General features: G+C 27.8%; 1 protein-coding gene across 3 annotated transcripts in view; it reads left to right on the top strand.

Annotated features, from left to right (window-relative positions):
• LOC100208421 (centrosomal AT-AC splicing factor) overlaps window positions 1-23,231 on the top strand; it is a 31,151-nt gene extending 7,920 nt beyond the window's left edge. For 2 of the 3 annotated variants that reach the window (XM_065799981.1, XM_065799980.1), the window contains 2 exons: window positions 240-1,223; window positions 22,979-23,231. In XM_065799981.1, coding sequence (XP_065656053.1) covers window positions 241-1,212 — 972 coding nt within the window. In that variant the 5' untranslated portion in view covers window position 240 and the 3' untranslated portion in view covers window positions 1,213-1,223; window positions 22,979-23,231. Of the gene's footprint in view, window positions 1-239; window positions 1,224-3,005; window positions 3,372-22,978 lie in introns of all 3 variants that reach the window. The other variant, XR_010639132.1, reaches the window with a different exon arrangement.
• Window positions 23,232-27,590: the final 4,359 nt, after the last annotated feature.

Genomic DNA, 27,590 nt, shown 5'->3' with positions numbered 1-27,590 from the left:
ATGTGCATATAGCACAAAAAAAATTTTAAGTTAAAGACTTACATGCATACAGTTTAGTTTTGTTTTATATTTTAGTCTATTCTACATTTTATCCTACATTTTTTTATTCATTATACAGTTTTTTGCATACCATATTAGTATAGTAAAAATTTTTATTCATATGTTCATCATATGTTCAAAACATTAAACATGGAAGGACTTCCTTTGTTAATTTTTTTAAATTTTTACTCTTTTTTCAGAATGACTTCATATTCTTATTGTAATGTTTGTCGCATTAACCATACACTTGGGAAAAAACACAATTTTACAAAGAAACATAAACTAGCACTGAAGATATTGATAGAAAAGTTTGGTAAAAAAATTTCTGAATGCTATATATATTTTCAAAACCCAGTCATTTTTGAAGCGAAAAGTGAAGATGAAAGTTCAATGACAGTGTGGTGTCATTTTTGTAAAACAAACTGCATCAAACATGTTACAGATAAATTTAAAACAATTTTGTATGGTGGCATTTTTGAGCACCTATCATCTGAGAAACATTGGAAATCCACAGACGAATTTTGGATTACTAATAGTGTTGATCAAAAGGAAAAATCAACTTTCCTTATATCAATGGCAGACATGCTGTTATACAAAAAAAAACTTGTTCCATTAGTTGAGCAATTTGAAATAAAAGAAATAGCACGCACACTGGATATTGCAAATTCTATAAAAGTTAAAGAAAAAAATAATTTAGCCATTTGTAGTAGTTTCAAAATATCATCTGATAATGTTGTTTATAAAACTGAAAAAAACAAGTTTGGCATCCTTCAAAATCCTCTTGGCATACATCAAGGAGTAAGAGTATGGAGAGGTGGAATTGTTAAGTATAAAATGAATTCAGATCAAATTATTCAAACAAAATATACACAAAAAAATCAAGTTGAAATAAAATTCAATACTGTTGCAAAAAATGTTCATACAGGAGCAGTACCACCTTGGTTGTGTAATGATGAATGTGATCAAAGCAGTCAAATGGGTCCTTCAACTAAAGAATTTGAAGACTATATAATAAAAACAAAAAAAAGGAAGTTAAATCCAAATAGAGTTGGAGCAAAATTTGACCACAAAACTGATGAAATTCAAAAAGATTGGCTTCCATCATTTGGTCGTGTTTGGACTAGTGGTCCACGTTGGAAATCTCGAAATGAATTCAAAGATAAGGATGAATGATATACAGAAAGGTAAATAATTACATAGTATTTTGTTATTTCAACTAGTTTTAAAAGAAATTTATTAGCGTATAATGGATAAAAACTTAAAATCTCAAAATGAATTTGAAGATTTGGATGAATAAAATAAATTTTTATGTTAAATTTTATAGTTTCAAAAATTATTAGTTTCAAAAATTTAGGTTTGTAGAATAAAAGAATTTAGGGGTGTAGATTAAAAAATAAAATATAGATATTTTGGTATTTTGTATAGTAAATTCCAGGTAAGGAGGCCAGTGATGGATCCAAAAATTTTTAGTGGTGGTTGGGGGGTTATGTTGAAATATTTTTGTATTTTGTATCACATTTGCGTCTCCTAAAAAAAAAAGGTCCTCTTTTTCTAAGATTTTTATGGATTTCAGATTCTAGTGGGGGGGAGGGATGCATCCCACATACCCCTCCCCCCTATCGGTCACTGAGAGGCATCCATAAAGTACATACCCAATAAAACCCTTGATTAAAAACCCCCTATACTCTTGTACGCAAGTGTATGCATTTAACAACCCCCTCCCCTCCTCTCTCTCTGCATACGTATGCAATATTTATCAACCCCTCTTTATCATTAATCAATCCCCTCCCCAATGCATAAATTTTTCAAGACATTAAAAAAAAATTTTTCTTCTGTTAATATGACATATCTATGTTACATAACATAATAATATCAATTTTTTAAACTTGTGAAATTCTATGGATTTAAAAAAAAAAATCAAGTTTTAGGAGAGATCAAGAACAAAAGATAATTCAAACAACTTTTGTACTCACTGTCTTTAACCCCTCAAACCTGCTTACGTACTTTATGGAAAACAGGATGCATAAATACAAATTAATAGATAATTATTAGTAAAAAAATATAGAAATAAAAAATATACAGTAAAAATAAATATTACTACTTCAGCCCTCAAAATTAGGGTCACTATTTGACAATGCTGACCTAACTGTCAACCTGACAGTATCTGAGGTCAGCAATGAATTTGCGGACCTTAGAATTTTAAAACTTAATTTTATTTGCTATTTCAAATAAATTAAAACGAAAAAAATTTAAATTCTAAATAAAATAATTAAAATAAATGTGGCAAATTGAACGATTTATTTAAATTTTAAATAAAATAAAAACGAAAAAAATAACGTTTTAAAGAGTGTCCATAAATTATGGTAATGCAAACTTTCACAATAAACAAAACAAAAGAGATCAAAAGTTTCCCTTGCAGAGTCTTAATTTAAATAAAAAATTAAAATAGGCCATTAAGTTTAATAAAAATCATTGCGTAACATTGCTTATTATCTCCTACTTCTGTTTTTAAAATAAATTTATGGACAATAGTTTTATTCAATTTCTAAATAAAATTAATTTAAAAAAATTGCAAAGTGAACCTTCTATTATAATTCAATTAAACAATTAAAAACGAAAAAAATTTTATTTCAAATATGAATAAAATTTAGTGTTGTTATCAACTTTGACTAAATCGAGTAGTCGAAATTAGTCGACTAAAAAAAAACAAATAGTCAATTTAATCAACTATAGACTTCCTAGTCTTTAGTTGTCAATAAGTCTAAAAGTCAATTTAGTCGAGCGAAAATCTTAAAATCCTTTTATCTTTTCATTTGATTTAACTTTCCAATCTTTTATTTTTGTTTGTTCATTTAAAAACAAAAGCATGTAATATTCGGTATTCGGCATGTTTTGCCGAATACCGAATATTCGGCTAGAAGCTCGGCTGAAGCACCAAATATTTGGTAATATTTTCTTATTTTGAGGGTTCCGACTTGGTTTATTGAAGTGTATATCGTGGGTATACTGGCAAAAGACATTAAGTCAAAAATTGGCAGTTTTGACTTAATGATGTAGTATTATAAAGTTTACAACACTCTACAAACTGGCAAAATACAAATCGAATGAAACATCTTTAAAGATGTTTAAGTTTATTTTTATAACCAGAGAAAGAATAATTCCAATTACAAATGATGTTAGGTTTTACATGAAACCATTTGTTTAAATTGGACAACTAACCCTTACAAGTGAAATAAAAACCCTTACCAGCAAATGCAAAACATTATCCTAACAGAACTTGCTAAATTTTTATTATTTTCCTATGGCAGTGTACATAGTGAATGGCTATTTTAGTAAGTATGACATTGCTAATTATAACTATTACTTATTTTTTGTTTACTCTTATAAAGTTTTATCTAATTCATAGCATAATTATCATTATTTAGTCTCTTTCCGGTGCTCTGTAATAAGACTGTAAGGGCTTCTGGGAGCACCTTAATAACTACATAAAAAAAATGAAAACATTTATGCCAAATTAAACAATCAGTTATGTATTTCATTAATTTTTGTTTCTCTTGTTCATTCAATGCTTTTGATTTTCATTAATACTTTAATACAGCCCCGCTTCAAGCTGGCTCAGGCCCTGGGGCAAAATTAAGTTGTGAAGCTCCAAAATCAAAATTTTTTCTATACAATCAGATTGTAAGTACGATTGTAAAGCCTTTGATATATAGCAAGTATTTAAAGCAGTCCCTAATTATTGGGATCGGGAATAAAATGTCCAGTTGTCGGAATGGCTGTTCTCTCATATTGTTTTGCTCCATTAACATTTAAATGATATGATGTTAAAAAACAGAAAGCAAAAACAAATTACTCTATTACTTTTATGACAATTTATTTCAAATTTATTTTAATTTAAAAACAAACGCTAACTCGGTGTAGTTAAGGCGGTTTATAAGTTATTCAAATTCTTTTATTTGGAATTAGCATGATTTTGTCAGCATATTTTGTCCAAACAAGAACTTTAGATTGAGTCAAGTTTTTATAATGTTTAAAAAAACTTTTTTATTACCTTTAATTGTGAATCTAAAGAACACCATTTTTTAGATCAATTCCGCTCAACAGCGCTAACTTAATTTTAGTTAAAAATAATTAAAAAAGTGCCTTAACCTACTATAGATCCTTGCACTAATCTATTCTAATACATATTAATTTAATGTAGTTGTCAAAACACAACATTACTATCAATTTTTACAAAAAACATTAGAATTCCTACCTAGAAAGCGCTAATAATTAAGAAAAATTGCCAATAAATGATCAGAACAGATCATATTATTAAACTATGATGTTCATTTTACCTAAAAAGCGTATTTAAAATCTTATTCAAATTTGAACAAACAATCCTGATTTTAAGATTTTTTTTTAAAAAAAAGAATCTTTGGTCTGGGTTTTTTTGCTACAAACATTTTTTTATTTTATTTTACAGCAAAATTTATCATTTTAATTTTTTTCGCCTTTTCATGATTCACAGACCTGATCATTCAACAGAAATATGTTGCAGCCAGCAAAATATTATACAGACGCTATAATTATTAAAAATCACCTTAACTGCACTAAGAAGTTCGCCGACATTTGCATAAAAATATGAAAAGCGAACAAAAGCTTAGCTGATAGTTTTTAGAAACCAACTTTTATTTAAGTTGTAAGCAAAACAAATAATTTAAAAACGAAAAAATGTTTTATTATTTCTAAATAAAATAAAGTCCGCTAAACTTTTGTTCATTTTTGATATTTTTAAGCAAAGTCGGCGAACTCAGCGTTTTTCTATCAATTATATGCTAATCATTTGCACATTTGCCAAATTGTCAAACTCTGTTCAAAAGTTTTGTGCCGACTTAAAACGGTTTTAGGTTGGCAATTTTTTGCCGACCTCGTTTATCCTGTTTCCAAGGGTTGTACAACTTAATATTTAGCATACACAAGAAAGGGTAAAATGCTAATTAAATTAACTTTTTAACTTTATAATTAAGACTAAATACTTTTCTTTAAAAAATTTAAATTTCTTTTTAAAAATGAAATAAAAACTTATTTTAACCTGTTTTAATATTAGTGAAAGATCTTATAATAAAGTCTTTAAAAATTTTGTAATGTGTTGTGAAGTTTTTGCAATAAATTATAAAATTTAGTTTGTTAAAAACTTTATTACTCGATACATCTGAATCTAATTAGTAATTAAAAACTATCACTCACTAAAAAAATAAAAAATAAAAGTTATTTATAAAAAAAAAGTTGCCCAAATATCAACAAAATTAAACTGAATAAAATTTAACTTGAGATTTCTGTAAATTATATAAGAGTTGATATATAATGTGATAAATAAGTTATAACTTATAATTTTATATCATCTACATACATTAGGGTGTCCCAAAAAACAACATTTTTGAAAAATATATGCAGAGACCCCCTTAATGTGTTCTATCTAATACAAAAACACTAGATTTAAAATTTTTTTGAATAAAAAATATTTTAAGGGGTCCCTCAAGACCCTCGAATATTTAATGGTCCCTAATATTTTCAAAAAAAAATTTTCAAAAATATGTCAACCTGGTACTCAAATGAAGCGAAATTATATAAAAGTTTCAAAAATAATATAGATTTCAAATATAGAATTGTTATTTTTGGTTTTATTACATGAAAAATTAAGTTTTTTAACAAAAAACAAAAAAATGCATTTTTTATGTATTTTTATGACAATTTTGATAAATAAGTTAAAATTTTTCCAAATTAAATATTATGGCTGCAAGAGCAGGTCCAACTATGTTTACAATACATTTTTGCACCTTGTCCAAAAGAGAAAGGGGATCATTAGAAGATCCGCCCCAGATATGGCAACAGTATTCCATACAAGGCCAAATTTGAGATTTATAGAGATAGAGAATAGAATCCGAAGAAAAAAAGTGTTGAGCTTGATAAAGAAATGGAACCTTAGTAGATGCTAATTTTGCAACAGATTTGATATATGGTTTCCAAGAAAGATCGGATGTAAGAGTTAATCATAAAAGATGAAGAGTGGATGACTCATCGAGTACATTACCGTTTATAAATATAGGAAGATCTAAATTATTGCAATTTGGATTGAAAATTGCTGAAGGCAATGCTCATAAAAAGCTTTTTATTTTTTATATCTTTTTATTTGTTACATAATTCTTTCGTCAAAAAATGTTTGAATTAGTATCACACTCATGAAACTACTTCAACGAAGTAGATTTTTATACTTCCAAACTTCTTGTATATTGTCAGATCACGATTTTATTTTTAACTATTTATGTTATAAAAAAATAATATCAAACAAAAACGCAACTTCTTATTGATTTAGTATTGAAGTATAATTTAGTGACTTAGTTTTGCTTCGTTGTTTTAATATATGTATTTTAAAATGTTACGCTGTAAACTTAATTAACGGTTAATGGTGTTTATATTTCTTGATATTTATTAGTCAAATTAATTATTTAATTTTTTTCTAAAATTTCTTTTTTAAATTACATTTTTTTTATCTTAAAAAAATAACACAAGAATAATTTGAAATAATAATAAATAAGAATAATAACTTTCCATTTAATAAATGTTGATGTCGTTACTTTGTTTCCTTTTCGAATGTCCTTGATTGCGAACATTCTAAACAACGGAATCGTTTCAAATTTGAGTTAAAATAAATAAAAGTTAATAAAAAACCTATACTATGAACAAAAACTAATTTTAAAAATTACTCTATTATTATTATTATTATTTATTTTTATTATAAACGATGTGTGGAATATTACAAACAATAAATCAAATAAATCATATTTGATATTTTCACAAGATTAAAAATACTCTGCAGTTTCAATTTTCTTATAATGGTTTTCTAATTTTCTATTCTTATTTTATTTGCGCATTTTTGAATTCACATTGCGTTTCCACGTGAGCATTCCATTATTGAAATTAGTGACTATTAACGACTTCAAACTGCTCATTCATTACGTTAGTGCAAAAGAGAACGACGTAGTGCTTTTTATATTTTATATTAGTGCTTTGATAATAGAATATCTTTAATAAAAGATCTTTTTTAAATATTTTATGAAAATAAAAAAATTATCCCGAACTATTGGACGAGCGTTATTTTATACGCTCGTTATAAGCTGAACGAGCGTTGTTTATCGCGCGTAGAACGTTTGAAAATACTGTTTACGGGCGCGTTTCACGAGCGGAGCACGATCGCGCTCGCTTCATCACAAGCCCTGGAGCCCCATGCTGTAGCAGAAGTGAGATCCTTTTCAAGCTCAAATGCACCCTCCAAGCAATCAGAGAGTGTTGGCTTCTTATCACAACCAGAATAAATGGTAGTATCATCAGCAAACAATGGCACCTTAGATGTTTATCAATGTTTGTTCTATGTCGATAATATAACGTTTAAAAGCAGTTTACTTTTAACGTTGAAAAAGCGTAAATATATATATAGTATATATATATATATATATATATATATATATATATATATATATATATATATATATATATATATATATACATATATATATATATATATATATATATATATATATATATATATATATATATATATATATATATATATATATATATATATATATATATAAAGTTATTATCTTATATAACTTATATAATATTATTATATTGTTTAAGATTGTTTTGAGAAATAAATAATTAAAAAAATATAATTTTTTTGAAATACTGAATTTAGATTGCATTGGTAATTTTTGTTATAGTTATTATTGTTTAAATGATTTTTAATTGTGGTTTGAAATTAAATTTAATTACAATACGTACTGTAAAATACGCTAATGATGCAATTTAACTTTTAACGGTATAAATGTGAAAGGTATTACGCTTTTCTGTTACACTTGTAAAACTTGTAAAAGGCAGATTAATAAAACATTAAAATTGTGAATGCACCAAACAAATAATTAATTTTTGATTGAAAAACAAATCTAATTTGCAGGGGTATATTTTATGTAGGTTTTTTTATCAAATAATTTAATTTTATCACATTTTTTACTCATAAAATAAAGTGCTTAAGACTAAATAAAGTGTTGGAGATAATCCATGTGACTCTTGATGTGTGTATGCATGGCATGTATTACATGTTAGACAGAGGTTTGGATTCATTTTCTTTAGACATAGAGAGCAATTCCACGACCGTCTCACAAAAAATGAAAAAATTAAACGATACCCATATACATAATACTATATATCAGTAGAAAGCTCTACTTTTCTTCTTTCAGAAAATATATAGTTTGTTATAGTATGCCGCTATCATAAAAAATTATATGGGCTGAAACAGAAGGTAAAAGTTGGCGTTTTTGCGATAGTTTAAATCGTTTTTATTCACCGAAGTTCAATCGAACCTATAGAAAATTCAAAAACTGTCTTGCTCATTGCAATCAGGTTTTTAGCTGCACTAATCATTGCTAATTATGATAAAAACATACTTATTGCCAGACGAATTTAGAAAACCATTTATTTTAATCAAATGTTATTACCACTATTGTCACGCTGTGACAATTAGGGTACCAATAATTTTTTTTCTAAGACAACCAATAAAATTTAGGATTTCAAAATTCCAGCGCAACGAGAACTCTATCTAATACATCTAAATAAATCCTAACATGTTTAAAAAAATAATTAGCTCAAGTTATTTTTAGAATCTTTTTATGTCACGCTGTGACGTCACGGTGTGACAATTTTTTAACAAAATTTAAAACAATATTCAAAACTGCTTAACTGAAACCACAATATAGTTCTTATCAACTTTGATGGGGCAGATTATTGTGCGGTTAACTTTCTTTGCGTTTACTACAAAAACTACGAAATATAGGTATTTTTTGGATAGGCAACATGTGCTCAGTTATCCTTGAGGCTCTGTTTTGGGATACATAGAGCCTCTCTGTAAAGGATAGTTGCAACTCCATTGAGCCTTGGATGTAATACGCCTATCTCCATAACTTTTGTGTTGCTTTTTTTTAATCTTTCAAGGGTTTAATATGTCTCTTACTCATGCTGAACGTCAAAGGAAATATCGTGAAAGGCTGTTAGAAAAATTTGGCGAAAAAGTATTTAAAAAAAAGATTCAAAAAAGAGAAAAGAAAGACAACTTGCTAATTTTGAGGCTCAACGAGAAAAAGAAAGGCATTGAAAGAGAAAGAGCAGACAAAAAATAGCAGAATTAAAATCTGTAGCTGTTACATCACCCTCTTACAAATCTGCAAGCACTCTTGGAAAGCTGTTAAGAGAGCCGAATCAGCACTACCAAAATCACCCAGAAAGATGGCAAAAGTTGTACAAAAATTTTTAACAAAAATGAATGAAACCCCTGGTACAGAAAAAATACTTAGTGAAAATGCATTAGATGCTTTAACTGTCAAATCGGTTCTTGATTTTTACCAGCGTGATGATATATCCCGTCAAGCACCCGGTAAAAGAGACACCATTGTGGTGAGATTAAAGAACAAGAAAAAACTGCAAAAACATCATTTGTATGTGAATGTTATTGAAGCTTATGCTGTTTTTAAAGGTGATTATCCTGAAGAATCAGTTGGAAAATCAAAGTTTGCTAGTTTACGCCCACCAAATGTGCTTTTGTCTAGTTTAATTCTTATCCTTGAAGCCCTGCACAAGTTTGATTCAAATTTTCTATTGTATTCACATGAATTTCCTCTTAGCATTGTATATGATAGGGAAAAAGACATTTGTTATAATAATATGTGTACTACATGCAAAGATGCTGCAAAGTTTCATAATCTATATGTTTTGAATGAAATTGACAAGAATAAATGCATTACATGGTACCAATGGGAAAAAGTTGCAGATGGTAATGGAAAAGAATATATTAAAAAGATTTAAAAAAAGTGAAGAGTTGATGATCTTTACAGCACCTTTTCAAAATCTGTACCTTCATTTCTTTGGCATTATTTTATTAAACAGAAACAATCAAAGACATTGTGATCATAAGATCCAACCTCAAAGTAAACCAGACACAGCCGTCCTTCAAGTGAATTTTGCTGAAAATTTTTCAACTTTGTGGCAAGATGAAGTGCAGTCAACACATTGGTACAAGAGGCAAGTTACTGTGTTTACTGCTGTATTTTAGTACCAAAATTCATTCTCATCATCTGTCATAGCTTCAGATGATTTAAGCCATTCAAAAAAATTTATTCTTGTATTTGTTCATAATTTATTACCTAACCATATTGAATCAAGTGTTAAAATACTACAGATTTAGACAGACAAGCCAAGTAATCAATTTAAATATCATTTTATTGCATCAGAAATACCCTGGTTGGAAGAGCAGCATGATAACAAAATAATTCTGGAACTTTTTTGCTGCTTCACATGGGAAAGGATTGGTACATGCTATTGGTGGGACCGTTAAAAGAATAGCAACGCAAAAAATAATCCAGAGAAAACATATAATAACTGATGCCATAACTTTTCATGAAGCGGTTAAAAATGAGACTAATTTCAATGTCTATTTTGTTTCTATGGAAGATATTATAAATACAATTTAAAAATTTAAAATTGATGAGTTATTTACATAAGCACCAACAAAACCAGGAATATTTGCAGCAAACCTAATTAACAACAATAATGGGAAAATACAAAAGCCATCCTATTCAAGTGCCAGGTATTTAGTAAAACAACTTATGTCTGCAGATAAAATCACTAAAAAACTTTAAAACGTTGTTTATATGACAGCAATATAATATGGACGCGATTAGACACTGATATAGTATGGGCGTGTTCTGAAGATTACTATGTAAGAACTATTTTTATGAAGATGTAATTATATATTTGTCTAATACCTCTCTACTAAGTTTTAAATTTATTAAAAACAGCTCTTTTACCTGGTTTATAACTACCCAAATGTGTCTGGTCACGCTGTGACGTTTACCACTAATTAATTAAAGGTGCACCTGTTTAAAATTTAATTTAAAAAATATAATTTAGCTATAAAACTTGTAAGAGTAATGTCAAAACTTTTTGTTTAATGCCAAGTTAAAAATTCAGTTCATCTATATTAGCTGAACCACGGTGTTGATCTAAAAACTAAAAAACAATGAGAAAATATTGGTCACGCTTCTTATATCTATTTTAATATTAAAATATTAAAGGCTTAAGACAAAAAAAATGACGAGTGTCACGCTGTGACGGTCGTGGAATTGCTCTCTCTCTCTCTCTCTCTCTCTCTCTCTCTCTCTCTCTCTCTCTCTCTCTCTCTCTCTCTCTCTCTCTCTCTCTCTCTCTATATATATATATATATATATATATATATATATATATATATATATATATATATATATATATATATATATATATATATATATATATATTTAAAAAAAAACCATGAAAGACAAGTAATATTTTTAACAACAGAGCATATTTATTTTTTCTTTGAGAAATGAAAGAATCTTGACTTAATAGAACTTTTGTTATTTATGTTGTTAAAAGTATATATGCTATTGTTGCGTTTATTTATTTGTTATTCATGGTTTGTCGAACTTTAAAGGCAGCAACTTCATCTCTTCTAATGTTTCATTTTTAATCTGTTGTTCATTGTTGAAATATATTTTGGTAACAATTGTGTTTACCAAATTTCTTCCCCTTTCCTCATGTTTTATACACATAAAATCGCTATCATTTGCTTGATACGTTTCAAGTGCCAACAAGTGTCCAAAATTATAAACACATTAGGCGTAATTACCTTTGAATTAGAAATAGTTAACCAAATATTATTAAGCTTTAAAAATCCAGCAGCTGCAGTTTCCTTTGGAAAATAGCTGATGATTGCAGCAGAGGTGGTTTCATCAAAAATATTTAAAGCTAAAGGAGCACTTTGTTGTTTCCAGGATGTAAAGTTTGGGCCGATAATTTAAAAGCTTTTTTTAATTTAGCAGGTAACAATTCATCTATCTCATAAACATTATGCAATAACCTCCAAGAAATTTCACCAGCTTCAACTTGTATAATATCATCAAACTCGATGAAATCAAAAGGTGGAAATACAAACCATTTTGAATTTAATAAATTATTTCTAATATTATTTAGTAAATGAACGCTGTCATGTAAAGTGTAAACTCGATGTCTAATAAAAGTAAAAAATATGTCATTATCTTGTTCACCAAATTTTAAACGTAGAATCTTGAATGCTGAAACATTTGCTGCGTGATTGTTATTATAGTTTGTACATTAAAAGATGCTTTATATAAAGTTTCTAATGTTTCTTCTATATGTGAACTAATCAAAGAAACCAGAAATTTGAAACTCTGGACAGACCATAATAACAAAGGGAATTGATTCTTTTAAGCTAACCAGCATAAACACAACTATATCAGAATAGAAGTTACCATCATCTTCAGCACCAATCAAACTTTCTTCCTAATATTGAACACCCTTTTGCAAATACATCATCATTTAAAACAACACAGTCAGCATTAACACTAACATTTTCCAAAAGTAATAGTTATCCTGATATTGGATCACCTTTTTAAATTGATTTTAAATAAGACAAAGTACTCTTCTAATAGCAAAGTATATGCCTGTTTTAATGTATATCTGCGCATCAAAGAAAATCTAATTACTTCATTTGTGTAGATTGGACAACCTTGTGGTTTATAAAGAGATGATTTATATAACTCTGATAATATACTTTTTGATACTTTCTCTGCAACTTCATGCATAAGAAACAAAATTACCTTGCATACTGGCACTGGTCAATTTACAAACGCTCCCTTTTAACAAAACTATTTAGGTAATGGAACTAGCACACCTTTATTATACAGCTTTACATGTCTTCATCAATCCTAATACTCTCGATGTTAGGAGTAATATCACCTTCATCAAAAAAAATTCTAAGATATAACACACAATATCAATTCTTTTAAATGAAAATCCTTTTGGACAAAAATTTTCATTTAGGTCTATTATGTCTTCAATTGTATCATGTTTTCTGAAATCATCTGTTTCATCTAACAAAGGGCGGTTATATATACAAACTTCAGGGGGCTTATGTTAAGCTGAGCTTGATTGAATTTGAGATGGCTTTGATAAGATGTTTTGTTTAGTAATAATTGTTGGTATAGGATTTTCAGAATAGTTCAATGTTATACGTTTACCTCTTTTTAAGTATTTATCTTCAAAATGATCGATACATATCTCTGAGTTTTCTGTGAGGCTCTAATCAACCCAGTTGACAAACTTAATCCAATAATTTCCAAGTTCTAAATGATCAGGAAAACTAAAGACAGTTTTGTATGGCACGTGGTTGCTGTTACTAAAACATTCTTTAATCTTTCGCTTATAATTACTCCTACAACCAACAAAACAACACTTTTTCGGCATTGCAAAAAAAACTTATATTTACAAAAAAATAAAAATTAAACCATCTGAATATTATTAAATTGGTTTATTTGTAAACTTCAAACCCATATTTTTTCGGCCCACTAATTTTTTGCCTTCAAAACAACAAATCCGGCTATGTTATATAGTAGTTCTTGGTATATATTAACATATACACACACACATATATATACTTACATATATGTGTGTGTGTGTGTATGTAGTATATATGTATATACTATACACACACACACATATATATAGTATAAATAGTATATATATGTATATAGTATATGTATGTTAGGGTGTCCCAAAAAACAACATTTTTGAAAAATATATGCAGAGACCCCCTTAATGTGTTCTATCTAATACAAAAACACTAGATTAAAAATTTTTTTGAATAAAAAATATTTTAAGGGGTCCCTCAACACCCTCAAATATTTAATTGGTCCCTAATATTTTCAAAAAATAAGTTTTTTAAAAGTATGTCAACCTGGTACTCAAATGAAGCAAAATTATATAAAAATTTCAAAAATAATATTTAATTTGGAAAAATTTTAACTTATTTATTAAAATTGTCATAAAAATACATAAAAAATGCATTTTTTTGTTTTTTGTTAAAAAACGTAAATTTTCATGTAATAAAACTAAAAATAACAATTCTATATTTGAAATCTATATTATTTTTGAAATTTTTATATAATTTCGCTTCATTTGAGTACCAGGTTGACATATTTTTGAAAATTTTTTTTTGAAAATATTAGGGACCATTAAATATTCGAGGGTCTTGAGGGACCCCTTAAAATATTTTTTATTCAAAAAAGTTTTAAATCTAGTGTTTTTGTATTAGATAGAACACATTAAGGGGGTCTCTGCATATATTTTTCAAAAATGTTGTTTTTTGCGACACCCTAATATATATATATATATATATATATATATATATATATATATATATATATATATATATATATATATATATATATATATATATATATATATATATATATATATATATATATATATATGTATATATATATATATATATATATATATATATATAGTAATAGTAATAATAGTAATAGTATATGAGTTGCAAATAGGATACAGATCCTATTAAAGTCATATAATGACTATAGGCAACTATCAATTGAACTGTCAAGCATTTGTTTAAATGCTTGACAGTTCAATTGATAGTTGCCTATAGTCGAGGAACAGTTAACTGTTGCATCATTGAGTGCATTCCAATGCTTAGCAACACGATTACTAAAAAAATGATATCGTGGATCGCAATTTCTGTTAAATTCGCGTACAAACTGTTCTCGTTGACCACATCGAGCTGGACGTATAATTGGTTCATTGTGCCAATTAATGATGGTAAGACCTTTTTCAATTTTAAACTTTTGAATCAAGTCACCTCTTATTCTACGATCCTCCAGTTTTTGAATTTGAAATAAGATACATCTATCTGTGTAACAAAGATGTTTGCATATAGTTGGGACTTTTGTGGATCGTCTTTGAATTTTCTCAATAATCTTTATATCTTTCATTAAATAAGGTGACCAAGCACTGATTGCATATTCCAGGTTAGGTCTGACATATTTTTTGTATAACTTAGTCCATAACATTAAATCCCTTGATATAAATGTTTTTTTTAACATATTAAGCATTCTGTTAGCTTTATTACTAGCATGAATAACTTGATTAAAATATTTAGCATTACTTGAAACAAATATACCAAGATCTTTTTCTACATCTGATTTTTCTAAATCGTAATTTAAATAGTTGGTTGTATCTTGAAGTGAATAGTTTGAGCGTGGGTTGTTACTTCCCATATGCATAACTTTACATTTTTCTAGGTTCAGCTTCATCAACCAAACTTTTGTCCATTCAGTGATTTTATTTAAATCAGTTTGAATGTCAGTGGTATCATTAAGAATATTTTTTACTCGTAGCTCATTCATTAGTTTCGAATCATCTGCATATAGTTTACTGACACATTTTAAATTGTCTGGCAAGTCATTGATGTAAATTATAAAAAGTATTGGGCCTAAAACTGAGCCTTGTGGGACACCGCTAGTAACGTGAGCCCAATCAGATACGTGTTCTCCAAGTACTACTCTCTGTTTTCTATCAGTGAGAAAGTCTTCAATCCAATCAAGAAGGTCTCCAACTATTCCATAAGCTTTAAGCTTGATGATTAATAATTTGTGAGAGATTGTGTCAAAAGCTTTTGAAAAGTCCAGATATACCACATCTACTGCATTTTTGTTAGCTAAGCATTTTGTAATATAATCATTGGATTCTAATAAGTTTGTAACACATGCTTTATTCTTTACAAAACCATGTTGAGATTGAGATATTAAATTTAGATGATTTACAATGTCATTGGTTACTAAGCTTTCCATTAATTTACATGGAATAGATGTAAGAGAAACTGGTCTATAATTACTTGGTTCATTGGTATCACCTTTTTTAAATAGTGGAGTAACATTTGCATTGCGCCATGCATGAGGAATCGATCTTTCTGATAGTGATTTGTTGTATATAATTGTTAGAGGTAAAGATAGTACATTAGCACATTGTTTTAATATCATTGGGTGGACATTGTCCGGTCCGGTTGTTTTATTTGGATTTAAATTTTTTAATTTATTTTTGATCTCATCTATTGAAAAATGAAGGCTTGATAAACGCTCAGTTGTACGATTTGAAAGTAGTGGAGAATCTTTGTTAACTGAATTATTGTTGAAGACTGATTTGAATTGATCATTTAATGTGTCAGCAATGAATCTACCATCGGTCCCAGTAACTCCATAATTATTTTGAATTGATTTGATGCTTTGTTTGATTTTGCGTGAACTGTTAACATAACTAAACAAACGTTTGGGATTTTTTGTATCAAAAGCTAAACTATGTTCAAATTTTTTAATAGTTAATCTTTTTTGTACTTGTAAAGAAGATTTTAGTTTTTTGTATTGTTCGACAAGCTCAGGTATTTTCCACTTTGAAGATTGATTTTTACGCCATAATCTATTTTTTTTATTTATGAGGATTAAAAGTGTACGATTGAGCCAAAGAGGTTTGTTTTTATTTTTACATATCACTTTTGGTACAAACATATTTGTTATGTAGTTATAATGATTCAAAAATAAGTTGTAACTGTCATTTATATTTAAGTTGCTTAACTCTTTTAACCAGTCTATATTTTGAAAACATTTAATGATAGAATTGAAATCACTTTTATGGTAATTGTACTTGAATGTTAAATAACTAGTTTTATCTTTATTACTTGATAAATCATAATTAAATTTTAGTACCAAATGGCCTTGACTAGCTAATCCAAGTGATGGTAAATTTTCTATGTGTTTGATTCGGTCTGATGATTCAGTTATGACCAGGTCCAATATATTTTTTGGCATTTTATTTTTTTGGATGAATGTTGGAAATGTTACATTTTGAATGATGTTTATATTGTTAATAAGATCTACAACTCTAGCACCAATGCTGTTTTTATTACCATTAACTTGGACAGAACCATCTTCATACCATTTGATGTATGGAAAATTGAAATCACCACATATGAGTATACCGGTATATATTTTTCTGTTTAACTCTATTTTTGCTGTTTGTATACTTTGAATTATTTCATCGTCAGCTTGGTTTGACCTTTCAATGTTAGTGTTATTTGATTTTTCGTCATTATAAATAATTTTTGATTTTAACGGTGGACGATAAATACAGCCAAGCTTAATAGTTTCGTTTCCATACTTGATAAGGCACCAAATTTGTTCAGATTTCGTAACATTAATTGAAGAGTTTTTTATTTCAAATGATGATACATTGTCATGAACATATATTGCTACACCACCGCCATTATTTGTGTTTGAAATATTGTCGTTTCTGTTAAATTTGTGTAAATAATAATTTTCAATATTCACTAAAGAATCTTCTTTGAACCAAGTTTCAGTGATAAATATGAGGTTTGTACGTTGAGGCTAATAATGATAATTCAACTACTTTATCTGAATTTAATGAGGTAGCATTTGTATAAAGGCATTTTAATTGGTTATTATTTTCATCGTTTAATGTTTTTTGATTTGCTTGACATATATTGTTTTTATTACTTTTTGAAAATGTATATTTGTTAGTGTATTTTTTATGTTTTTTTGAGCATAGTATTAATCTGCTACTACTCTTATTGGGATGGGTGGTAATCAATTCGTCTAAGTTCTCCATTTCTGATTCCGAAGTAGAACTTTTTTCCATTTCTCTCACCGAAGCGAAGCCTCCCTTCAGAACCATTTACTACATTAGGAAGTTCTTTATTTTTATTATTTCTTTCTTCTCTTAGTGTACGTTCAAATGCTCGCTCAGTTGGTGTCTTGTCTTTGTTTAAATATACTTTTTTGTACTTTTCGAATCTTTTTAGATTTTTTGCATTTAAAAGAACACATTTTTTAGTTTCTTGATCGCCTAATTTTACTATGATCAACACCTAATATTTCAAAAATTTCTTTAATTTCTTTTTTATCATAATCTTTTCTTTTTTCTAGATCAATTTCATTAGTTTCTTCTAAGCCACTAATAATTATATTTTTTTCAATTTTTGATTTTTCAGTTGTCTCTTTGGCATATATATACATATATATATATATATATATATATATATATATATATATATATATATATATATATATATATATATATATATATATATATATATATATATATATATATATATATATATATATGTATATATATATATATATATGTATGTATGTATATATATATATACTTATATATATACGTACATAGGGTAATTCCGAATACACCGTGGATAATAACAAACACTGTTGTGTAATAACAAATAAAATGCTAAATGTAATAATTAAGTGCAAAAATTATTATTATGCACCAACAACAACAAAAGGAGTAGTTTATTCATAGTAGCTATAACAGGAATATTACTCAAGAAAAAGTTACATGAATTTATTAGAAAAAGTTAGGATCAAATTATCGTGAATATTAGGAATATATATATATATATATATATATATATATATATATATATATATATATATATATATATATATATATATATATATATATATATATATATATATATATATATATATATATATATATATATATATATATATATATCTATATATATATATATATATATATATATATATGTATGTATATATATATATATATATATATATATATATATATATACATACATATATATATATATATATATATATGTATATATACGTCCACCAGAGATCACTGCAGCCCATACCATTATTTGAGCAGGTGAATTATGTTTAGTAGCCATGCGAATATTTAAATTTTCATTTGATCTTCTTATTAGCCAAATATGATTATTTTGTTTGATCACATTTTGCTGAATTGTGAAAAGTTTTTCATAAGAAAACACAATGTCGGCAGTTCTTGAGCTTCGCTGAGCAATTGTTTTAACAATTTTTATTTAGTCATAGCTTTATCTGCATTTTTTTAATGTCACGAGCATTCATATATTTTGCATTTATATATGTTATATATTTATAGCTTTATATATTTTGGCATTTGAAGCTGGAGATTTTCAACATTCACTGAGTGCATTTCACGAGACAATTTTCTTACCTTTCTACTTTGCTTCAGATTTCATTTAATTCGAACTCTCGCTTTTCGAACCATATCAGTTGTAGTAAAAAATATTTTTCGTCCACCTATATAGCGCTTTTATATACTGCCCGTTTCATTATAACGTTTTATGGTTCGATACATAAATGTTTAGTTTACTTTTAAATATCCCATCTGATTCACAATCTCTTTATTAAATTTTCCAGTCAAATAAAGTGCAATGACACTTTCACATTTGAATTCCATTTAAAGTTTCATATCAAACTATTTTTAAAAAATTAAAATTACAATTAAAAAACAACCTTTTTTTTTCTTTTTTTGGAACGATTGTCATTAATCCACTTAAAAATTTTTGAAATTCATTCAGCTAAAATGACAAAAAATTATTTTTTTTAAAGTTGTTTAAGAACAAAATCAAAGAATAACAAAAAAGAAAAGCAAAATAAATTAAGTCTTTTTACAGCTCATGTTACAAAACAATTATATTATTAAATTGCAATTGTATATTTTATTATAATTTTGCTTTTTTTTAGATGTATTATATAATATAAGCTAATACTCACCAACTGAAGCATTTACAGCGCTTAGGTATTAAACATGTAAATAATGTTAATCATAGTTCATGTTAATAAAGTATTTATGTATATATACATACATATATACTTTATTTGAAAAAATTGAAAAAACAAAGCTAGAACAATCTGTTTTTTAAGTATACTTAAAAATAGATTGTTTTTGTTTAGTTTTGTAACTAATAAGTTTTTGTATCTATATCGAGTTGTTTGTAGTTTAGCCTTGTTGAAAGTGAAGATGTTTTTTTTTTAATAAAAACAAACAAAATCATTATTGCAAAGGTGTTAATTTGCTACTAAATTGATGCAATGGCACTTTTTAATACACTGCTTATTCAAATGCTTGACCATACATTTAAACAATAACCTAATCTTTTGACAAAATTGAACGTTATAGATAGAATACCATCCATGCTGCATTGTTGTAAAGATATTTGCAGATCAATCGCTGCATCCTAAGCATACATATAGGGGAAGTTGGAGCACATTGGATGGGATTTCTTTATTTTTTAAATTAAGCAAAAGTTAAAATATGTATTTTATTTTTTCAAGGCGAAAGGATTGAGATATACAGTATCGGACAAAACATGGTGAACAAACTTAAATTTAGAACGAAAGTTGATCAATAACTAAAAAAAACTAGTAAAACAATTAAACATATTATTTTTTAAATAGTTTATTATGTTCTCAACAAAATTTAAAATGTTTGAGTTATACTAAGAATCAAAAAAAAAAATTTATAACACATTTTTCTCAACAAACTACATTTTTCCTTGGACAAAACAAGGTGGACAAATCAAAACGACGCTTTATTTATAAGATTTCATTGTCTTTATTCAATTTACCATATTCTTTTGTTTTCACTTTTATCATAACATTACTCTAAAATAATAAAATAGATTTTGGAACATCTGACCAATTATTTTTTCAATTTAACTAAAAATAGATTTAGCTCGTGATATATGGCGTATATTGCAACTTAAAATGGCTTACGACAAATTAGGAAGTGTTTTACCTGAAAATATTATTAAAGATTTGAAAAGCGGAAAACGTCAAGCTGAAATTTGTAGAAAATATAATATACCTTAATCGACTGTAAACAAAACTGTCAAATCATTTGGATCTTGCTATAAAACAAACCATCGGGGCGGACGAAGCTATAAAACAAACCATTGGGGCGGACCTCTAAGAAAAACATCACAAAGACTAGATCGAATAATTGTTAAAAAGCTTTAAAAAGATCCATTTTTGTCATCCACAAAATTAACCGAAAAACTTGAACTACAAATCTCTAATCGCATTGTGCGACAAAGAGTTAACGAAGCAAAGTTGTTTTCTCGAATGCCTGACAAGAAACCACTAACTTCTTTTAAAAATAGAAAGCTAAGACTTGCGTTTGCCAAAGCACACCAAAATTGGACTGCAGACCAGTGGAAAAACAAACTTTTTAGTGATGAATCAAAATATAACCTTTTTGGAAGCGACGGTCAGAAGCGAGTCAGGAGACCAAAGAACACCAGATTCAATACTAAATATACCAAGAAGAGTGTTAAGCATGGAACGTCTGCTATGGTTTGTGAATGTTTCTCAGCACTAGGAACTAGTTCTATTCACAAAATTAATGGTATTGTGGACCGTTTTGTCTACAAAGATATAATGGAAGATAATGTTTTCACATGCTGAATAGGAGATGCCTCTAAAATGGATTTTTTTTAACATTGTAAAACAATGGTTCAAGGACAAGAATATCACCATAATGAAGTGACCTGCACAAAGCCCAGACTGAATCTCATAAAAAATATCTAGGAAATAATTGGCAAAAAGATTGAGCGTACAAATGTGAAGACCAGTGAGGAATTATTTGAACAAGTCGAGAAGGCCTGGCGAGAGATTGATATGAGAATTGTTGACTCATTAATTGAGTCTATGCCTCAAAGAATGAAAGCAGTAATTAAAAGTCGAGGAGGTCTAACCAAATATTAAGTTAATTTTTTGAAGTTTTTCGAAAAATAATAAGTTAAGTTTTAAAATTATTTGAATTTTCAGTCGATTTTTTGAATGTCCACCTTGTTTTGTCCAAAGAAAAATGTAGTTTGTTAGGGAAAATGTGTTATAAAACTTTTTTAGTGATTTTTAGTGTGATTCAAAAGTTTTTAATTTTGCTAACAACATAATAAACTATATAAAAAATAATATGTTCAATTGTTTTACTAGTTTTTTTTAGTTTATGATCAACTTTTGTTCTAAATTTGAGTTTGTCCACCATGTTTTGTCCGATACTCTATGTCCTTCATGGTAATAAATCACAAAAACACAAATATTTATTATTTAACGGCTCACAGAAAGGTTTAGAGTGAGTTGTGTCACGTTATTCAGTGTGCCCCAGTACTGGGGCATAGTGAATTAATGGACACATCTGTGAATTAATGATAGTGATTAGGAGCATAGCCAAATAACTATGAGGCTAAAAGAGTAAAGACACTATACGCTATAGTTTTGGCATACTTTTATTAGTTAGATTAGTATAAAATCGAAAAAATAGACATTTTGAAAATTGAGAAAAAAAAATTTATTGATAACAAAACTTTTAAAAGTATTAAAAAATTAAAAAATTATTCAAATATTATTATTCAAAACCTAAAACTAATAAATTCATTTTCATGTAGTTTGTTAAAAATACATGAATTTAGTCTTTAAGATCATTAATTGGGCATAGTGAATCAACCTATTCACTATTCACTGTGCCCCTCCATAACAAATCAAGTTTAAGTCTAATTTCTTGTGAAGTGTTGTTAAAAGAAAAGCTAAACCACTAAAAGAAAACATAAATATCAATAATCCGAATGAAAAATTTCAACTTTTAAAATTATTTTAACCATGATCTCCATAACAAACATAAGGAAGGTAAGAAAATTTACTTTAGTTAGCTAAAAACTAAAATTACCTACCAAAAACCGATAATTAAAAATTTTGTGATAAAAACTATAAATTAAGGTTGCTGATATATGAGCACATAAAATGATTACATTGTCAAGATCAACAAAATTCTAATCTTTGAGAAAATGCCTCTTATTCACTATGCTCCTCGATCCACTGTACCCCAACTTCCCCTACATACATACACACATGCATACATTCATACATGCATACATACATACATACATACATACATACATACATACATACATACATACATACATACATACATACATACATAATTACACATATTAAATAAAAGCATTTAATCTATTTAACCTAATATTATTAAGTTATTTATTTATATGGACTAATTTATAATAATTTATAAAATGCAAAATGTTTTTTTTTAGATGTAAATCAACATATACCAATTATTACTAAGAAGATGCGTCCAATAAAAGTTCAAATAATACGACCTACCGAAAAAATGTTAGAAGATTTATCTAATGATGTATGTGGTTACTGGGAAAACTTAGTTAGATAACTCAATCTTCCTAACTCTAAAATTGAGTCAATACATAAATATCATTATAACTATGACAGTTCTGAATAAGCTTTTGCTATGCTATTAAAATGGAAACAATTAAATCCTAATGCCACAACGGAAACTTTGTTTGATGCTTTAAGATCACGTGGAAAAGTCAAAATAGCGTCGGAGCATTTTCTGCAATAAAGTACTTTGTTTAACGTTAAACGTTATTATTTTCACGAAAAATTAACGTTTAACGAGTTTAAGCTGCTACAAAGCAAAACTCGATGACGTGTACGCATGCGTTCGAAAGCGTGTGTATATTTATATAAACATACTCACACACAAATATCTCGTACACCCAGATCAAGGGTGCCACAAGTCAAAAAAGTGTCAAACTGAGAAAATCAGGGTTGAAGTTTCGAGTTTTTAATATTTTTTCCAACTAAGAGTGCCATTTGTATCTGTCATTTTGTAAACATTCATTTTAGACTTATGGTATTTTGTCACCATGTACAACACATGGCATACTATCAAATGACATTCATAACTCAATATCCATAATTTTTTGACTTGTGGCACCCTTGATCTGGGTGTACGATATATAAGTTAAGAAGAAGAATAAAAGGTAACAGTATAAAAAAATTATGTGGTTTAAACATGTATTATAAAATAATTTTGCTCGAATTCAAAGCAGAGGCCTTGTAATTTTTCTAACGGAGAAACCGAAGATACCCAAAGACAAAAAATGTCATTTACTTAAAGTGCTAGGGATGCAAATGGATTACTTTCAGAAATTCGTCATTGCAATATTTTTTAATTTATTAAGACAGTTAAAAACGCTCTAAGTAAATAGTTTGCTTAAAAAATACCTTTTATTTTTTAAACAGAAAATCCATAATGGCGGAAAATGTGTTAATTTGTAACCCTAACAAATGATGTTTTTGAAACATAATATCTTGGTAAAACAAAAGCAAAATTGATAATCCTTTTGCGCGTATCTTATTATATTATACACCGGATGACCCTTAGGATTTACACAAATCATTTTACTCTAAGAGTTATTGAAGTTTTAGTGAAAATACCACTTTTTTCCAACAAATGTTAATACAAATTTGCACATAAACTGAGTGCTTTTAAAGGTATTAAGTGTTTTATGTAAAATCCAAGGGTCATCCTGAGTATTTGATAATATTAAACTCAAATTCAAAATTTCAAGTTGTCATATTCAATCTCAAGTTATCTTATTTTGAGTTATAGCAAGTTTGCAAAATATTAAAAACGGAGAAAAATACAAAAATAAAATGTTTTAAAAATAATTTCCTCAGTAAGAACCAGTTTGATATGAATGTTCTTTTTCACTAATTTTATCAAAAAATCTCTCTTTTCTGGCTTGCAATCTTTTTCTACGCTTCTTCTCTGCATTCGTGAACTTTTTATCCATTCGCTTTACTATAAAATGTTCAACAGTACTGTTACAACTTATCCGCTTATTTATCTGTCTGAATCATGCCTAATTTTTTATATTTAGACTGCTGAAGACGTAGCAAATACACCTTAGCAAATGTTCAGAGGCATAAATTATGATAGAAAAATAAACAATAAACTTCTGTTTATGGTAACTAGGGACTTTGCTATAAACTCTAATGCTACCTAAGAGTGTTTCAAAGAGTAAATATGGGTATAGAAATATTTTTTTATTGTTTCAAGTGTTAGTTGAAATGACATATATACATACATATATATATATATACATACATATATATATATATATATATACATACATATATATATATATATATATATATACATACATATATATACATATATATATATATATATATATATATAGTTTTTGCATGGATAACGTTAGCATTTAGGTAATTTAGAATAACGGTAGTAACCAACGTGCCCGTCAACAGACCTACTCCTAGATAATGTTAAATATTTATCATAATATTTTTATCATAATTTATGTACAGTGCAGAGTCACAAAACGTGAATGCGCCAATCCTCCTTACTTTAACTTTAGACCTAATCCAATTCCACATTGAAAGCAAATTAATTCTAATAGAGTCTAGCAAAACAAAATAATGCATTTGATAATTTGTGTAAACAAAGGGTTAGCAATCTTTTAAGACGAAAGACCCAAAGTTCATAATTTATAAAAATTTTCTAGTTTTTAAAGAACTGCTAACATCTTGTTTTCAATATTATAATAGTATTTGTGCATGAAGCTGGAGAGTCGCATTATAACATTGAAATTTTAGCATCAAATGTTTATACCAGGGTCGGCAACCTGCTTGCGAGCAACAGGTTGCCGATTCTGCTATAAACATTTAAATAACATAATGTAGATTATGTACTTACTTAAATCTTTATTTGTTTTTACATCAGGCCAACAAACACAAACTTTGAAAAAATAATAGTGTTACGAGTAAAAATCTCACCTGGGCTCATTTAGTTCTGTATGTGTCAGGTATTTTTGAAGCACAACACGGTTTAAAAAAAATAGAATATAGAAAATGTCATTAGAATACTAAAGGTTGGGTGAGTATGTAACACAAGACTACAAACGCGGTATAATTTTTTTTTTTTTTTTTTGTTTAGTTAATTTTAGTGGTTATTAATTTAAAATATTTACAGCAATCCGTAATAAATTCATAGACCTTTGAAAAATCATAAATTTTCGCTATGTTTAAATTACCAACACAGATGTGCTGCATCAGGCACCTCTATACTAACAATTTTAAGATACTTGTGCACATCTGCGACACAAGTACCGTACTTTAAAAACATAATAGAATACTGGAAACATATTTGGAGAGAGTTTATTTCCAGTTATCGTTTAAAAATTCTCTTTTAACTAACTTAAATGTTCATCTCGTCGATTTTTGAAAATGTTGACGGAAGTCGCGTCAATTGCTATTTGCGGCAGGGTATTCCACTGCAACACAACAAGAATTTCTCTTTTGGCATGCAATTGAGTACTCTTTGCTGTGCAAGTCTTTGATTATGATCAAGCATAATATACTTTGATGACAAAAGACGATTGAATAATACATGAAAGTTTATTTGATCAAATCCACGCATGAACTTGAATATCAGAATTAAATCACCTCTTATTCTTCTTTCTTCAAGTGTCGTAAGACCTAACATGACTCTTCGCTGCTCGGTGGTGCGATGCTTAATCTAAAGAATGGTTTTTGTAGCACGGTTTTAAACTTTTTCTAGCGCTTCTATGTCTGCCCGTTGGTAAGGTGACTACGCTTGGATAGCATACTCTAGGTGAGGATGAACATACGTGGTACTTCTTTCCTCAGTGAAAACTACGGCTGCGAATAGTTTTTTTCAGCCTCTCTAAGGAGTGGTTAGCGTTCACCGCAGCTGCTAAAACTTGAGATTACATTTAAGATCATTTGAGATAAGAACTCCCAGATCTCTCTCTAACTGAGCCACTTAAATAGCAAGTGACAGGCCGTCTGATCCTGGTATGTAATAGTCTCGTTTTGGAAACTTTATTATCGGCCAGCATGCATGACTAGTAACTAAGTAAGTATGCATGACTAGTAGCAAAGTAACTAAATTTATTTAAAAAGTAACGTTATTGACGTCAAATTTTCTTGACCCCCATTCCTCATTTTTGTCAAAAATTGTCAAAAATTTCCACACACACCCCCCTCCCTCATATTTTGTTGACGTAATTAATGGACAGCCCTAAATGACTAAAATTACTTGAAAATTTTTGTGTGTAGCATTTTTTTGAATCCATGACTTTGAATTTGACATGAGTGTTACAAAATTCAATAATGGCAGATTCAAAATGGAGGAGTTTTAAAAAAAAACAGACATTAGAAATGCATTTGAACCTTCGTTTTTAACCATTTAATTTCAATTCAACATTCAAGTTCAATAGACTAATGTAGCCGTATTATTATAAAGCTAATGTTTTAAAAAAAATTTTGAAAAACGCTATATTTATTCAACTTATTTATTAAAAAAGGAAATTTTTTTTTTTTTCATCATTTATCATAATTACGCATAAATACGAGCTTCAAGCAAGACGTGTTATTTTATTAGAAAGAGAAAAAAATATAAAAATAATAATATTTAAAACATGTTTTTTTTTATCAATAAAGTGATTTAAAAAAAGATTTCATTTACAATAAAACTATGGCGCCAAGATCACTCAGTACCCAGTGGGCACAGTACGTTTTTAAAACGTTCTTTGAACGTTTTTATTAGGTTTAAACCTTATAAAAACGTCTAAAAAAAGTCTTAAAAACGTTTTAAAAACGTACCGTGCCCACTGGGTAAGATATTCTCGTATTTAAAATCTGACATTAATGCACTTGAAGATTATTATTTGAAAAACATTGAAGAAATTTGTTTTCACCCAAAAGATTTAATGGCTCAAAATATGATCTTAGTTCCAGAAAAGTTAATTCGAAATCTTCGTGAACGTCTATTTGCTGAAGTTCTTAACATATTTG

The sequence above is a fragment of the Hydra vulgaris genome, chromosome 06, assembly GCF_038396675.1.
Source record: "Hydra vulgaris chromosome 06, alternate assembly HydraT2T_AEP".
Taxonomy (NCBI): Eukaryota; Metazoa; Cnidaria; class Hydrozoa; order Anthoathecata; family Hydridae; genus Hydra; species Hydra vulgaris.
This window is presented reverse-complemented; position numbering and strand designations above follow the sequence as displayed.